The sequence below is a fragment of the Gopherus evgoodei genome, chromosome 1 (genome assembly GCF_007399415.2).
Source record: "Gopherus evgoodei ecotype Sinaloan lineage chromosome 1, rGopEvg1_v1.p, whole genome shotgun sequence".
Classification (NCBI taxonomy): domain Eukaryota; kingdom Metazoa; phylum Chordata; order Testudines; family Testudinidae; genus Gopherus; species Gopherus evgoodei.
The window spans coordinates 304,634,543-304,651,173 of NC_044322.1; the positions used below are offsets into that span (position 1 = coordinate 304,634,543).

General features: G+C 40.9%; 1 protein-coding gene across 1 annotated transcript in view; it reads left to right on the forward strand.

Annotated features, from left to right (window-relative positions):
* Positions 1–16,631, forward strand: part of PPM1H (protein phosphatase, Mg2+/Mn2+ dependent 1H) — a 223,599-nt gene that overhangs the window by 194,266 nt on the left and 12,702 nt on the right. Inside the window, exons 7-9 of the mRNA XM_030548855.1 lie at positions 227–290; positions 4,576–4,683; positions 15,126–15,277. Coding sequence (XP_030404715.1) covers positions 227–290; positions 4,576–4,683; positions 15,126–15,277 — 324 coding nt within the window. The remainder of the gene's footprint in view (positions 1–226; positions 291–4,575; positions 4,684–15,125; positions 15,278–16,631) is intronic.

Genomic DNA, 16,631 nt, shown 5'->3' on the forward strand with positions numbered 1-16,631 from the left:
GGTGTTGAATACTGCATGTTCTTTGCATTAGCTTTTCTTTTGTTCAAATAGCACAGTTCTGTAAGGAAAAGCTCTACAAAGAAAAACAAAAACAAATTGGCAGCTTGCTGCAAAGATGGAGTCTCTAGGAAAAAATAATAAAAATATACACGGCTGCTTGTGTTAGGGCACTGGGTCACTAATTGAGTGCAAGCTTTAAAAAAATGTTGTTTATCCCCCCCCACAGGGCATACAAAAGCATTGAGGAGGATGACTTGAAGTTTCCGCTTATATATGGAGAAGGCAAGAAGGTAGGCATGGGAGCTTTCCTTGAACCAAAGGAATAAAGAACTCTGTGCTATTTACCACTCAGTGTAGCCTGTGGCAGTCCAGTGTTTTCCACTCAGTATCTCTTTATTTTATCATTTTGACAGCTTGAAAGAATATTGTGTCTGACATAAATCAGTCTATGCTATCTTCAGGGAGGGAAAAGTGCAGTGTATTAAAAGATAGTTTTATAACAAACTTAGTCATTTGTTGCTCAATTTACTTTTGTTTTCCTTACATGCACGCAGCTCATAAGTGTTTTGCATTGTTGCAAATAAGCTAAAATGAGACAATCTTAAATTGCTGTTCATGTGCAGATAGTTCTCATGGCTTGGTTGTGAAATGCATTTTAAATATGGATTGGTTGGGTGAAGAAGGCAAAAATCTATCCACTTTGCTGAATAAAACAGCAGTTGTGTGTTTAACTATGATTTACAGTATACTGAGATAAAGGAAGCTGTTGAAATTCTGACATAAGGGGAGGCATAGGTGAGTGTGATCTCAGGGAAAGGTAACACATTCAGAGTGATAAGAACTAAAATTCCTTTTTTTTTTTTTAATGATAATTTAATCCAAGTGCCACGGTGTTACCAATTGCATGATTATGAACAGCAAGATTATTCACTCTGATCCCAACAAGCCTAGCTAGACGTAGCAATAGGATGAATATAAGGACACAGAGGTCTCAGTTTGCTGACATTAGTATGCTCACTGTGTTTCCAAACAGCACTTCCCCACTGTTTGGATTCTTATTTGAATACAGAAATATGCAATCTTCAGATATAATCTAGTTATGAAGGATTTAAACCTGCTGCAGCTTATCTGCAGGTTTGATGGGATTGGTTCTTTTGTTTGCAAAGTGTTTGTGAACCTGTTGTTTAATTTATTTTCCCTTTGTCTTGTGGATGTAGTGTTTTAATGTATAATGTCATTTAAAGTAATCTTGGTCACTAGCTGGCATCCATAGCATAAGCTTCCTGGTTCAGAGGTGGCCCCAGATTCCCATCCCACAGACTGGAGGGTGATAGGAAGGTTGTTGGGAGAGATGTTAGATTCAGTGCCCTGTAAGAGTATCTTGCTGGCTGCTCTGTGGTGTGGTATTAGTTAAGGAAGACTCAGGAGTTTCTGGGGGAATGGCTGATGTTTCAGGGGAAAAGTGCTGTGGCAAGAAGGTGAGGTGTTTGAGGTAATTGAAGATCTTGTCTGTACTGGTTCTGCAGTTAGGAGAAGCTCTTTGAAAGAGGGCATTGGGGAATGAGGTGCATCTCTAAAACTATTGCTGTTCCCAGTAATGAACCTGTTCATATTATTGTCACATCAGCGATCTGAGTTTGCCTCATGGTTTTTGTCTTACCAAAGGAAATATGAGGCAACACTCCATTATGAAGAGACATCCTGCTGCCTTCATTATTAAACCCCCAAGGTGTTTTTTTTTAAACTTTTTATTACGGCAAAAATTAAAATAAAATGTTAACATACTAAACTGTATATTACTTATTCAGGATCAGATTATTATTCAAAGAAAGTGGCTAAAGATTTTGGTTTGCTAGATGAGGAGCCCCCCTCTGAATATGCTAAAAAGAGTGCCAGGTATCTAAATACCGATCTTTTTGGCACTTCTCTTGTGTACATTCTTGGTGTGAAAGCTTTTCCATTACAAGAACCGTCCATATTTTATTACACAACAATTCTGTAGGAGGAAGGGGTCACATTTTTCTCTGGCTGCTAACAAAAATGTGATTGATTTGTAGTTCTGCTTAAAAGGTCGAACCTTTACTTGAGCTTTAAGGAAGCAGATCAGGGGATCTCTAGGATGCCAGCATTTTGTCATAAAATGAATCTCTTCAATAATTGCCTCCGCAAACCATTTAAATCTTGGACACATCCAGCCTAAGTGCAAATATGTTTCCCTTTACCTGCAATCCCTCCAAAAGAGCTCTGCCCTAGTAGCAAAAATATTATGGATCTTAACTTGAGTCTAATCCCATCTATACAGTAATAATTTATAAAAATGATCTTTGAGCTACACATATTGAAGATGAATATTCCCTTTCCCACAGAGAAACTCACTCACCTGCATCAATTTCTTTGTCAAAATCCTTCTCCCATCTTTTCATCTGGGTTGTTTTCTTATCAACATCTTTTTCAGTCCAAATTGTATGTGTTTTAGAAATTAAACCTCTTGTTTCAGCTTGCTCCTGGCTCAACTTTTCAAATGCGGTTAAAGGTCTAGATAGAGCCACCTCATATCCAGATTTCACAATAAAATGTTTGACTTATGGGATATTGACAATATGGGATATTTATATCACTTACATTATTACATGGTATAATTTGGTATGATTTCAAATCAGTACCAAGGAATAGCTGTCTGAATTGAATAAACTCAGCTCTCACTCACAGGGGACAGTCACTTTGATATGTCCTCAGGATAAATTCCTGATTATTAATTAAAGTAGTTGAGGAAGAGGGTCTTGATGACAAGAATTTAGAAGATTTGTCCAGAGCTGTTACTGTGGTCTGAATAAATGACCACCTTTTATTTTTGGTGACGTATGTTTCTTTTTAACTCAACAATTACTATGAATAGCCATATTTGGGCTCCAGTCTTATTAGAATTTTACCCCATGTTTGGATGGTTTGTTGTTAGCCTAGATGACCTCATATTTTAATTATGATGCATAATAATAATAAACCAAATTAGGAAAAACTGGTCCACGCTACTTTTATGGAACTTAGAACTCACCCTTGGTCTTAGGTTTCCATATGAATTTTAATAGTGCATCCTGCCATGTTTCTAATGTCACGTCAGGGATACCAACAGAGATGTACTGAAAATATTACTGGGAGGACATTCGTCTTTACCAAGGCTGCCCTACCTAGTCAAGTTATTTCTTATTCATTCCATTCTTCCAAGACTTTCATCATTTTATTTCACATTGAAGGATCACTTGCCTTAAAATTATTTTTGTTTCTCCACAGTATTTATTCTCAACTATTTTAAAGATTCCTTTACCCATTTAAGTTTATGTAGATGTGACAACAGTTTGTTTTGACCCTTTGGGGAATATTAGTTCCTAAAATTTCAGATTTATCATAGTTTATTTTGAAGCCTGATACTTGCCCAAATTCCAAAGTTCTATAATTTTTATTGCAGATATAACAAGATGTTGTCGGCATGAAAAGCTAGTATGTGTTTAATCCAGAAGGCATTCTGATGCCTTTTACCGTGGAACTGTTTCACACACTCACTGCAAATGGCTCCATTGCCAAAGCAAACAACAGGGGGCATAACAGCCGTCCTAGTCTGGTACTCCTAAACAAAATAAAAGGAAGGAGGCACCCTCAATATTTAACTTACCTGCCTTTTTTCAAAAACTGCTGACCACTCAGCATCTTCCCTCTTCCTGGGTGGTCAGGGGGATGTTTCATATAGAAAATGACAATACTTCAAGAAAGAGCTATCAAAATATTCCACTGACAGAGTGCTCTCATTGACTAACATGCTGGGTGCTTCATACACTTAATATAATTTAGTACTTCAAGTGCAAGTAGTACTTGAGAACTCTTACAGAGAGATTAAGGCTCCATTGTCCTAGATCGTGCACAAACTGTCCCAGAGAGCTCTCAATCTAGGCTCTAGACAATGCATAAATTAGAATAAACAGAAATGGGGAAATAGGGGCGAGGAGACGAGAATAAGGAAATGGTAGAGAGAGGTGCATTTGGTATGTTTAAATTCCTGAAAACTTAAATTAATGAAAGAGAATTTTGATTCTTGTTGAGATTATACATTTTTATTTTACTGGCCTTTTTCTCTCTTTTACTTACACACGCACGCACATACCCTTCATTCATTCTCTTTCTCTCTGTGCTATATATAATTTTGAGACAGCAAGTATTTGCAGCAGTCCCAAATTTCACAAACCACCTGAGGATGCAGTGGATGCTAAACCCACTCCTGAACTACCCAGGGGAATTTAATTTATGGTCTAGAATGATAGGCAGGTTTTTTCTTGGCCCTGCAGAAAGGGAGAAATTGAAATCAGAGTGATCCTGGTGGGTAATCTTTTCACTTTCACAATTTTAGCTGCTTAAAAGTCACTATCTATGTTAACTCCCCCATATAGGGAAGGAGACGTTGAAAAAGAGAGGTAATACCTCCAAAAGCCCTAGCAGTTGTGTGATGGGGTCAGTTGTTAATTCTCTACCACATTAACATTGTGTGTGGAATTAGCTTTGATATTAATGCATTTCTCTTGTTTCCAGGCTCGTGTCATGGCAACTATTGGAGTAACTAGAGGACTTGGAGACCATGACCTGAAGGTGCATGACTCCAATATCTACATCAAACCTTTTCTGTCCTCATCTCCCGAGGTACACCATCCATGTTTTTGTTACGTGATTTATGGGAATGAAGGAAAATTAATTAAACTTTGTTCATCCTGAATTACCCTCAGCTGTGGACAATGTCCAGAATGTTATTTGATCACTTAAATAAATGTGTAAATCAAGGGTAGAAAGAATGACAGGACTGATGCCATTTGCTACATAGTAATGTAGTTTTTATTCCTCTTCCTACTGCCCCAGGAATGTACACATCCCTGTCAGGCCCCGATGCCTTCCTGCCTTGTAAATGTCATAGTTAATGTCCTTCTGCCCGAGGGGCACTAGATGTGACTCTGCAGCTGCTTCATGGTCAGCCCAAGGATTCACTATTCAGTGGCACAAGATGCTCTTCCCCCTACATTTCTCTTTCAGTGACTGAGCATGCTACTAACACAGAATTTAAAGCCCATGTCAGCTTCTGAAATAAGAGAATAGAACCTAGATACGGGAGTCCCTGATTTCTTGCATGGCAACATGGAAACTACAGCTTGTACACAGACAGAACCCCAATGTCTGAGGAGGAAAAATAGCCAGGGCACATCAAAATATGCTGCACACCTGCCCTTGATCCACTTCCCTTGCAGACCCAATACTTAATCTGTAAAGCCTTCAGTCAGTTGGGACCTAACTTCAGAACATTTTCAGTTCATTACTATCCAGTACATGGTAGCTGATGGTATTTGGAGTAAATCATTTCAGAACAGGAGGTAGGGCATTTTCAGTTGATGGTCCAGGATGTTGCAGTGGCCTACTGGAGGTTCCTAAAATGAGTCCAAGCCTGTCTGTCTTCATCGAAAACTCCTTTTTGCATAAGCCGCCCTGGAGTAACAAAATATACAGAATCAATAATGAACATTATATTTAAAACAGTAAGCAAGACAGGTCAAGCCTACAGAGCTGAAGAGTAGAATCCACTATGAACACATATGAGTCTTAATTACCATGGATCAAATCCTGAGAGTTCTGCACCTCCCACTGGCTTCAGCAAATACTCAACAGTTGCCAACATTTAACCTAGTAGTTGAGACCTACATGCTACGGTGCTGAGTGCCCTAGTAATGATAACAGAGAGGGAGCAAGCGAGTGTGTGCACGCTGAAACATAGTGTTGCTGCCAAACTAACAAGTCCTGACTAAAAAGTGCTTGCACTGAAACTTGAAAAGACAGCTACAGAGCGATTCTGGTCACTTAAAGAAAAGAAGTCTATTGACAGCACCCATCATTCTTCCCTGCTCTCATGCTGTTCCTTTCCCTGTTTTTTTTCAGTGTACACTATGTCTTACTTTGGAACCATCTTTGCTGTCCCAAACTAGGGAATCAGCATTTCTGCCTTTATTGTTGTAATAGATTTGTTTTGTGCCAGTGTAATGCTGCAATTCTATCTCCTCCTCTTTCTGGCACTCCAAGATCTGGCTCTAGTGTAGTTTCTTGGCAGCATTGACCTTGTCAATCGCTGCAGTAACATTCATTCATGCAATATAAAGATCTTGTAGGTTTCTATTTTGCATCTTGTAGGTTTTTCCGATTTGTGTTTGAATTCCAAAATGTGATGTGCACAACACATACTCTGAGTCTCAGACTCTGCAAGTGCCTGATCAAATGACAGCAAAAAATGTCCTTGTTTCCATAACCTTTTGGCAGTTAAGGCTAGCAGAAATGTCACAGGGGCCAGTAGCAGGAAATGAAGAATACCAGCCCTAGCAATCTTGAGATAGAACCAGCAGAAATCAAGTTCTATGAGAAAACAAATACATGTGCCAAGAAAACCACACAATGCTCTAGTCTCAGATATTGTCTGTATATTGTCAGGAACCTGCAATACATCCTGTAGACAAATGTTAAGAAGCAGTGCCTTGTGCTGCCATTTGGGGAACTTGCATTTGGAAGTAAATTTAGTAGTAATAATACTTGCAACTTCTATAGCACTTGCTCGTCAGTGGACCTCAAATAATTATATAAAGGTGAGGGGAAATAATTTCCATTTTACAGACTGAGACTCTGAGGCATAGAGAAGTTAGTGACACAGTGAGTCAGTGACAGGATAGAACTACATCTTTTGACTTCAGGTCCTGTGCCATAGCCACTGCCCCCTTTCCCAGGCCAGGGGAGAATATGGCAAATTTGTTTCAAATCGTAAAACAAAAGCTATGATATAAGATTGCAACAGAAGCCATAACCATATAAATATCTGAAGCAAACAACTCAGTCTAAATCCAGAAGTGCAGGTTTAAGTAACTTTTGGATGAATTAAATTTTATTATAATAGACGTACCAACCCATGAGAGGAGCAGACCAGTATCCAAGTCTGACAATCAGCATTCAGTGATTCAGCTGGTATGAGACAAAATTTGGAAGACTTTCACAGCTCTAGAAAACTGAACCACTTATAATGAACTGAAGAAGCACAACGCAGACTTACCAGAGCTGAGGATATCTCAATTGTATTACATATCTATTTTTCATAGTGAAATAATCATTTGACAAATCTTAATATGAAATTCTGGCATTAGAATTCAGTAGGAATCTTGTCCCTATATCTGGTAAGTAAGATTTGGTTTTAAGATTCTTCAAATGATTACTCACCCATTCGTTGGAAGAGGCATGCATCCGATGGCGCCATTTGGCCTTTGTTACTTCATCTGATCACTCGTCTGACTGATGTGGAGATGGAGAACTGAAGAACCTTTTCACATAAAGGCTGTGATAAAAGAGCTTGCTGAACACTTCACAGTATGTAAAAGGAAACCACACAATGTTAGATTGACATCAGTGTTTGGGAGAAAGCTTTAGGACTTCCATTTAAAGGAACAAATCAGGTAAATATTTGGAGAGGGACTGTTTGATTCAGGAGAATCGAGGTGATTTCAGGAATAGCAGGTCAAATTTGACTATCTTGGAATTCTTTTAGGCTACTACTGCCAGGGAAGAAATGAAAAATGCAGTAGATAGTCTTACACAGCGCTTGGATTTCTCAAAAAGCATTTGAGAAAATGTTCTGCCTCGTAGGTTAATATAAAAGACAGAGCCATGGAGTAAGTGGAAAGTTGGCACAGTACACTGGGAATTGGCTAAAGGGCAGGAAACAAAAGGTAGCAGTAAAAAGCTAAAAGGAGGTTAATTGGTGAGTGCTGTCGGGAACATTGTTGGGACCAGCTTTTCATTGTTTACATATAAATTACTTGGAAGATGATATTGAAAGAGATTTCCATGTTTGCCAATGAAACTGCATTTGATGCTGCTGCACATACAAGGAACAATACAATTAAGAAAGGATTTAATTTACTGAAGTAGGTGTGCTGATCGATAGTCAAGGCAGCTGAAGCTGAATATAGAGTGTTGCCCCTCTTGGCTTGAATTCCACTGGGCCAGGCTGGTTCAGGAGCATCTCAGGTGGCTGCAGGCTCACGTGTCAGTTTGCTATGGGTAGTTTTCAAGCCAGAGTTGGCTGGCTGGCTTAAGAACGTGAATAGGATACCACATCAGATGTGGCCCTTTCACAAGTCAAGTATGGCCTTTTGCAAGTGAATGCATAAGAACGGCCATACTGGGTTAGACCAATGATCCATCTAGCCCAGTATCCTGTCTTCCAACAGTGGCCAATGCCAGGTGCTCCAGAGGGAATTAACAGAACAGGTAATCATCAGGTGATCCAGCCCCTGTCGCCCATTCCCAGCTTCTAGCAAACAGAGGTTAGAGACCCCATCCTTGCCCATCCTGGCTAATAGCATTGATGGACCTAGCCTCCATGAATTTATCTAGTTCTTTTTTGAACCCTGTTATAGTCTTGGCCTTCACAGCATCCTCTGGCACAGAGTTCCAGAGGTTGACAGTGCGCTGTGAGAAGAAATACTTCCTTTTGTTTGTTTTAAACCTGCTTCCTATTAATTTCATTTGATGACCCCTAGTACTTGTTTTATGAGAAGGAATAAATAACATTTCCTTATTACTTTCTCCACACCAGTCATGATTTTATCATAGGGATAGCTCAGTGATTTGAGCATTGGCCTGCTAAACCCAGGGTTGTGAGTTCAATCCTTGAGGGGGCCATTTGGGGATTGGTCCTGCTTTGAGCAGGGGGTTGGACTTGATGATCTCCTGAGGTCCCTTCCAATGCTAATAATCTATGATTCTATATCCCACTTCAGTTGTCTCTTTTCCAAGCTGAAAAGTCCCAGTCTTATTAATCTCTCCTCAAATGGAAGCTGTTCCATGCCCCTAATCATTTTTGTTGCCCTTTTCTGAACCTTTTCCAATTCAGTATATCTTTTTTGAGACCACAACTGTATGCAGTCTTCAAGATGTGGGCAAACCGTGGATTTATAAAGAGGCAATATAAAGAGGATATTTTCTGTCTTATTACTATCCCTTTCTTAATGATTACCAACGTTCTGTTCGCTTTTTTGACTGCTGCTGCCACTGAGTGGATGTTTTCTGATTACTATCCACGATGACACCAAGATCTCTTTCTTGAATGGTAACAGCTAATTTAGAACCCATCATTTTATATGTATAGTTGGGATTATGTATGTATGGTAGATCCTGTTGAGATGTAAACACAAAACTGACCCACCCTTTGTATCACCGATCCAGGATTTGGTGATGGAGTATTTCCTCCATACACATTAAGAGCGTTGCTGAATAACAGCATGCACAATCCATATCCAGATAGAGAGAGTGCATAACTGTGAGCTGTAGCACAAAGCATCCACTGCTAAACCTTAGCAGAGGTCTGAAGACCCCATTCATGGTGTAATTCATCTTGACCCGCCCTCTCCTTGCTGGATGGCTGTGCAGAAGTGACGCTGCTTCTTTGTAGCTAGCTTTAAACATTCCTACTTTTAGATATGAAGTTGCGGTATGGGCTAATTAAGACAAACCATGAGGTAGATCCCAAATTGTCCATCCTTCATGATGACCATTGGAGGTCGACAGAGGGTTTCCTAAATGCACAGAGGGAGCAGGGGGAGTTTAGGAAGTCATACAAAGAGTCCGTCTGGATTGGGAAAATGGCTTTTGCCCAGGTTGCCTGGTGATCTGGCTGGCCAGCCAGCCACCCACGTCTGTGTGAGCTAGAGAGTTCTGTATCCATTTGAAGCGCATGCAAATTTGAGTGATTTGTGTCACAGCCGTAACATCATTTAAATCTCCTATCTGCTGAATTTCCTGAATTCTTATTGAGAGAGGACAGCATGCAGGGGGTAGCTCAAGGGTTTGGGGAAAATGGCTTGTGAGCTGGAGTTGATAAATAGCTCTGTCACATAAAATGCCTATAATGCCGTACATATGCCACATGAGAATGCTAGTGTTGTGCTACTCCACTGTAAAATCGCAAATAACTAATACAAGACCATAGTATTAAAAATGAGAATGTTTTGGAACAGCTCCGCTAAGTGGGAATGTGTCATGGTACAATTCCCCACTCTGAACCTTAGCGTCCAAAAGATGGGGTACCAGCATGAATTCCTCTAAGCTCAATTACTAGCTTAGAACCTGTAGCGCTGCCACCAACCAGGAATTCCAGTGCCTAGTACACTCTGGTCCCCACAAAACCTTGCCCGGGGACCCTCAATACCCAGACCCTCTGGATCTTAACACAAGGAAAGTAAACCCTTTTCCTCACCATTGCCTCTCCCAGGCTTCCCTCCCTGGGTTACCCTGGAAGATCACTGTGTGATTCAAACTCCTTGAATCATAAAACAGAGAGGACAATTCACCTTCCTCCCTCCTTCTCTTTCCCCCTCCCAGACTCTTCCTGAGAGAAAGTAATTCTGGCACAGAGAGAAATCAGCCTCTCACTCCCCCTTCCCTCCTTTCTCCCCACCAATTCCCTGGTGAATCCAGACCCAGTACCCTGGGGTCTCACCAGAATAAAAAAACAATCAGGTTCTTAAACAAGAAAAGCTTTTAATTAAAGAAAGAAAAAACAGTAAAAATGATCTTTGTAAATTTAAAAAAAAAATGGAATAGGTACAGGGTCTTTCAGCTATAGACACTGGGAACACCCTCCCAGCCTAAGTATACAAGTACAAATTAAAATCTTTTCAGCAAAATACCAATTTGAATTCCTTTCAGCCAAATGCACATTTGTACTCCTTCCAACCAAATACACATTTGCAAATAAAGAAAACAACCATAAGCCTAACTCGCTTTATCTACCTAGTACTCACTAGTCTGAACTTATAAGAGCCTGTGTTGGAGAGATTGGAGAGAAACCTGGTTGCACATCTGCTCCCTCTGAGCTCCCAGAGTGAACAACAATCAAAACTAACAGCACAGCATAAAAACTTCCCTCCCTCAAGATTTGAAAGTATCCTGTCTCCTGATTGGTCCTCTGGTCAGGTGACAGCCAAGCTTACTGAACTTGTTAACCCTTTACAGTCAAAGAGATATAAAGTACTTCTGTGCTATTAACTTTTCTTATCTGTTTATGACATGCCCCCCAAATCGCTGACAGTGTGGAAGCACACTGGCAGTGATTTCTCCCTAGAACTCTAGAATAAACAGATTAATAAACACATGCACCCTTACATATGCTACTAATTATGTACAACTACAAAATTCTTCACATTGCAAGGACAATTTTTAACCAGTTGATTCTGGGAAACTTTCACGGGAGAGTGCATCAACTTCTTGATCTGTTGCCACTGCAGACCTTTCCCGGTTGTGGAGAGGGTCACCTCTCCCACGCCACCGTTACTTCTCCCTTTATCGTAGACACCGTCAGGCCACTCAGCGTCATTTCCTCCCTGGGCTGTGAACTGACAAACCTGTAAGTTTCTGGAATAAAAGGGCTTGAGAGAATTAACAGGGTACACTCGGGGCTTTAGAGAGGAATTGGGAAATGCTATGAGGTAGTTAACAGCTCCTAGGCGCTCTTGGACCGTGAATGGCCCTTCCCATGATGCTTCCATTTTATGGGCCTGTTGCGCCTTCAAGACCATAACCTGGTCTCCTACCTTGAAGGAACGCTTTCTGGTATGTCTATCATACCAGGCCTTTTGCTCTTTTTGAGCATCCTTTAGGTTTTCTTTAGCAAGGGCTAAAGAGTGTCGGAGGGTGTTTTGCAGGTTGCTTACAAAATCCAAAATGTTAGTTCCTGGAGAAGGTGTAAACCCCTCCCATTGCTGCTTCACCAACTGTAATGGCCCTTTAACTTCGTGGCCATACACAAACTCAAATGGTGAGAACCCTAAACTGGGATGTGGTACAGCCCTGTAAGCAAAGAGCAACTGCTGCAACACTAGGTCCCAGTCATTGGAGTGTTCATTCACGAATTTACGTATCATGGCCCCCAAAGTTCCATTAAACCTTTCCACTAGGCCATTGGTTTGATGGTGGTACGGGGTGGCCACGAAGTGGTTCACCCCATGCGTTTCCCACAGTTCTTTCATGGTCCCTGCCAGGAAATTTGTTCCTAAATCCGTAAGGATATCGGAGGGCCAACCTACCCTGGCAAAAATGTCTGTTAGGGCCTGGCACACAGTTTTAGCCCTGGTGTTGCCTAGAGTTACTGCTTCCGGCCATCGGGTAGCAAAATCCACGAAAGTCAGTATGTACTGCTTTCCTCTGGGTGTCTTTTTTGGGGAAGGACCCAGAATATCCACAGCTACTCACTGAAATGGGACCTCCTATTATGAGGAGTGGTTGAGCTCCCAGAGTGAACAACAATCAAAACTAACAGCACAGCATAAAAACTTCCCTCCCTCAAGATTTGAAAGTATCCTGTCTCCTGATTGGTCCTCTGGTCAGGTGACAGCCAGGCTTACTGAACTTGTTAACCCTTTGCAGTCAAAGAGATATAAAGTACTTCTGTGCTATTAACTTTTCTTATCTGTTTATGACAGAATGCATCTAGGCAAGATAGCCTGCCTCTGAATTTCTGTCATTCTATGAACAGCTCTAAATTAACTCATTTCTATTAGTGCTCACTAGCTACCCATAGATATATTGTAGAAAACTGAAGGAAAAAGAAATATTGTGGCCACCCTTAAATACTTTATTTTGCAGCCAGATGACATCATTGGGACATGTCCTCTGCTTGATATAGGAAATAATATGAATACTGTAATATCCTACCTATCTACAAAGGTTTGGAAAGTTTGTAAAGGTGACTACTTCATTGCAGTAAATAGGCAACTAGATGTGATGATCATTCTTTGGGTGAGAGCCACATCTGATAACTAACCCAATCTCCTTCCATAACTTTGCATTGTTATTTTCCTTGAACTGCATACCAGTCAAATAGCCAGTTGTTTGTTCACGCCATTGTCCATCCCACTTAACCACTGTGAATCATTAGGTGTCTGTCGATATCCATCTCCTTGCCATCTCTTTTCAGGATTGAACATGTCAAGCTTAGTCTTTCCTCATAAGAAATAGCCACTAGTTCCCAAATTAGTCATATCGTCCTTGCCTGAGTTTTCCCCAAAACCTGAATTTCAAAATAGTCTCTCTTCTCAGTAATGTACACTAGAGTCTGTGGAAATATATATCTTGCGTCCTTCATCTGCTGCATCAGCTATAGTTTTGACAGGATTCTATTGCCTTGAAGCAGCAGCCATAGGCTCCAGTCTTCCTCTATACACGTCAATGAGAGATCTGCTATTGATTTCAGTACGAGCAAGATCTGGCCGATAACATTTTCCCCCAGTGCTCACACTTTAATTTGAACTTTTTTTATCTAGGTGAGGGAGATGGGGCAGAGATGGATTTTAGAAAAGTCTTCTGATTTACATGTTTTGTTCTGAGTGATTCACTGCTAAGTTGATAATTAACATTTAAGTATCTTACTGTCTGTATAAAAGTAGCTGACATCCAAGAGATCTGACTTCCAAACGTGTTTTTGTGTTTTGTGACCATCATCTCGGCCAATACACTGGGAGTTGAGCTGCTGACCTCAACAAACAAAAGCATGAGCTGCTATGTTTTGCACTAAAGAGCCAAGGTTCTATAGAGTGGGGGCTGCAAACACTCTGAGGACTGGCACAGAAGTGTACCTGTAACAAACATTCAGTTTCCATAGACTAAATTTGCTGCTGTGAGTTGTATTCCTGATAGATTTGAATCAGGAGGTAAAGACAGATGGAAATGTTTTAGGTTGACTTTTTTGGGGGGGAAGGGGGGGGGCTCATCTCAAGAGTCCTCACTCAGATAGACCTTTAAATAGTAAAGGAATCGATACATGTTACAAATGACCTGCTCTCCATTTAGAGCAAAAGGAAAAAATGGTGAGAATTAGCACTGAGATCGACATGATCGTTTCTCTTATCCTGATTGCAATCCCATAAAAATAACAATTACATTGAAAGGTCCAAGCATTTTATGTGCATTTCCTGCTCCTTGGCTCCTAACGAGAGAATGTGCCAAAAGAGAATAAAATAACTCCGTCTTCTAGGTGTGCCAAGTACATGTCCGAACAAATTTGTGGAACACCGATGCTGCTATTGAAGCACAAGGATAAAGCAGCATGTGTGACCAGGTGCACTGTTCCCAAATTCTATTACAGATCATCATCCCACTTTGCCAAGGTTGTCACACGTCTTTCAAATTACAGTCATTGCTGGGGTAATTAAAGTGCTCTGTGAGTGGTTCCCGAGGATTCCAAGTTTTAGTTTGGGGAATTAAAGGAGGAGGAGGTTTGACGGTTGGAATGCAGGGCAGGCTGGAAGAAGACTTGCATCCAACAAAAGACTCATTTGAAAAACTTGCATTGACCTTTGTTCGTGTGCTGACTCAGTTAACCCCTTGATTTCATGGTTTAGACAGCTCAGTCAAGCAGGGGATTACGGGAGGCCATTTTAAACATAGAATGTCAGATTCTTCAGCATCAGAGACCAGATTGAGAAGTCAGATCAGTTCTTGGCTATATGACTGCAGCCTTAAGTAACAAAACTAATGGGCGTTTTAGGGAAATAGCCTAGTATGAAAGAACCTTTTCCACTGATATTTTATATGGTTCCTTAAATTGGCCCCAGTCCGTCAAATGACTTAAGAATACGATCCATTCACTTCAATGGAGCCATTTACATGCTTAAAGTTAAGCATATTCTTAAGTTCTTTGCTGGATCAGGGCTATTGAAAAGACTTTAGATAGCAAATCCTTATACAATGCACTAAGCACTTCAGAACATGTGCAATTTATTGGGTATAGTTAATGGGTTCTGGGCAAATAGTGAAAACAGTTATTAAAAATTCATCAAATCAATTATTAAATTCTTATTTGACCAGCTATCCCGATGATGGAGAATAGCCAAAATGCAGAGCATGGCCACAAGCGGAGAAGGGAGAGGAATAGGTTTGATTGCTTTGATCACCGCTGTCAGCACTACATAAGTCTAAGTTGCTAATTCAAGACCAGCATCAACAGATTTTCACAAGAACTGGAATATTTCCTCCTTCATGTGAGTGAATCTCTTGTTTTGTGGTTGTAGGTGAGAGTCTACAATCTTCTGCAGTATGAGCACGGACCAGAGGATGTGCTGATCTTAGCCACCGATGGACTCTGGGATGTATTATTAAATGAAGAGGTGGCAGAAGCTGTCACAAACTTCCTACCAAACTGTGATCCTGATGATCCCCACAGGTTTGTGCTCTTACCTGACCATTATAGTTCCTCTGCTGCAGCAAGCCTGGGGTTTGTAACTCATTTGTTTCGAGAGAGTAATATGAAGTGAATGAACCTTCTCTTGTAAGTTCTTCTGTATCTTTATGGATAGGTTTGCAGCTTGGAGGCTCTCAAAGTGGGGAATTATCAAATATGTGTTAAAAACCTGCTGACTGTATGGGGATAGGCTGGGCAGTACAATATCTTGGCATGGTTCTATTTTTCCCACCACACTAAAGCTGTGTGGAGATCTCAGCTTCTCCCAGTAAAGGACATGGCATATTTGTTTGTCCGGCTGATCATGTCCTTCTGGGAAGCTATTTCCCACCGAAGAATAACTTTCTCTTTCCCCTGAGAAATTTAGCAGCCGCAGTGCCACAGCACCAACCCATTAGGCTTTGTTGCTAGGAAGTGCTGGAAGGAAAGGTAGTTTGCCCACCTTGCCCCTACAGGTTCTGAGCATCTTTTCCGCAGTGCAGTCATGTGGTGCAGGAGCCTTGCGGCTACATGTGTTTTTTGAATGTGGGGCTCCTGTACCGTTGCTCATTGTGCATTCACTTTACTGGTCATACTATGTTCTTAAAACCAGTCTGCAATAGCACATAACCAGAGTGCCAACAGCTGAATAAGTTGAGCGAGAACAGGAGCTGAAAAGTTTGATTGCAGCCTGTTTCATCAATAATATTTGCTATTCTCCTGGCTTTATCTCCTCTTCCTGGTCAACATTGCTCTTCCCAGCATCCTGTTATCTAGCAACGTTCCCAACGAGCTAAATGTCACATGTTCTCCCTTGAGCGAGCGGGTCAGTCTGTTTTATTGTGAATTAAAATATCAGAGTGAAGGGAGCCTCATTGTTGCTTCCCAAATTCAGGCCCCATGGTTTCTGTGCACAGCCACCCCTCTCTCCTGAGCCATCCCCTCTCCCGGGTGGCATTTTTCCTTATATGAAAACTCCCACTCGAAAACACCCGAGAAAAGAGCTTTTTAAACATTTTGTTCTTATTTCCCTTTTGTCAACTGGGAGGGCAGCCCAGTGTCAGACACAAAATCTGGGATATTTTGGCACCCAAATGAAAATGTGTGGAAAAATCCATAGAACTCTAATTACATTAGTCTGTCGATGGCAGTTGGTGTGGGAAAGAGGATAGCAAGTCTGAAAATGCTTCATGGATTTGTTTCTGAATCATGATCTTTTCAGGCTTAGCCCTGTACTACCACACAAAGGGAAAACGGGGAAGATAACCGTGGGCAAAGGCATTCTGACAGCCGCTTGGGTTTTTAAGTGACAGCCATTCCAGAGAAAATTGCAAACAGTATTTTCTTATACTGACAC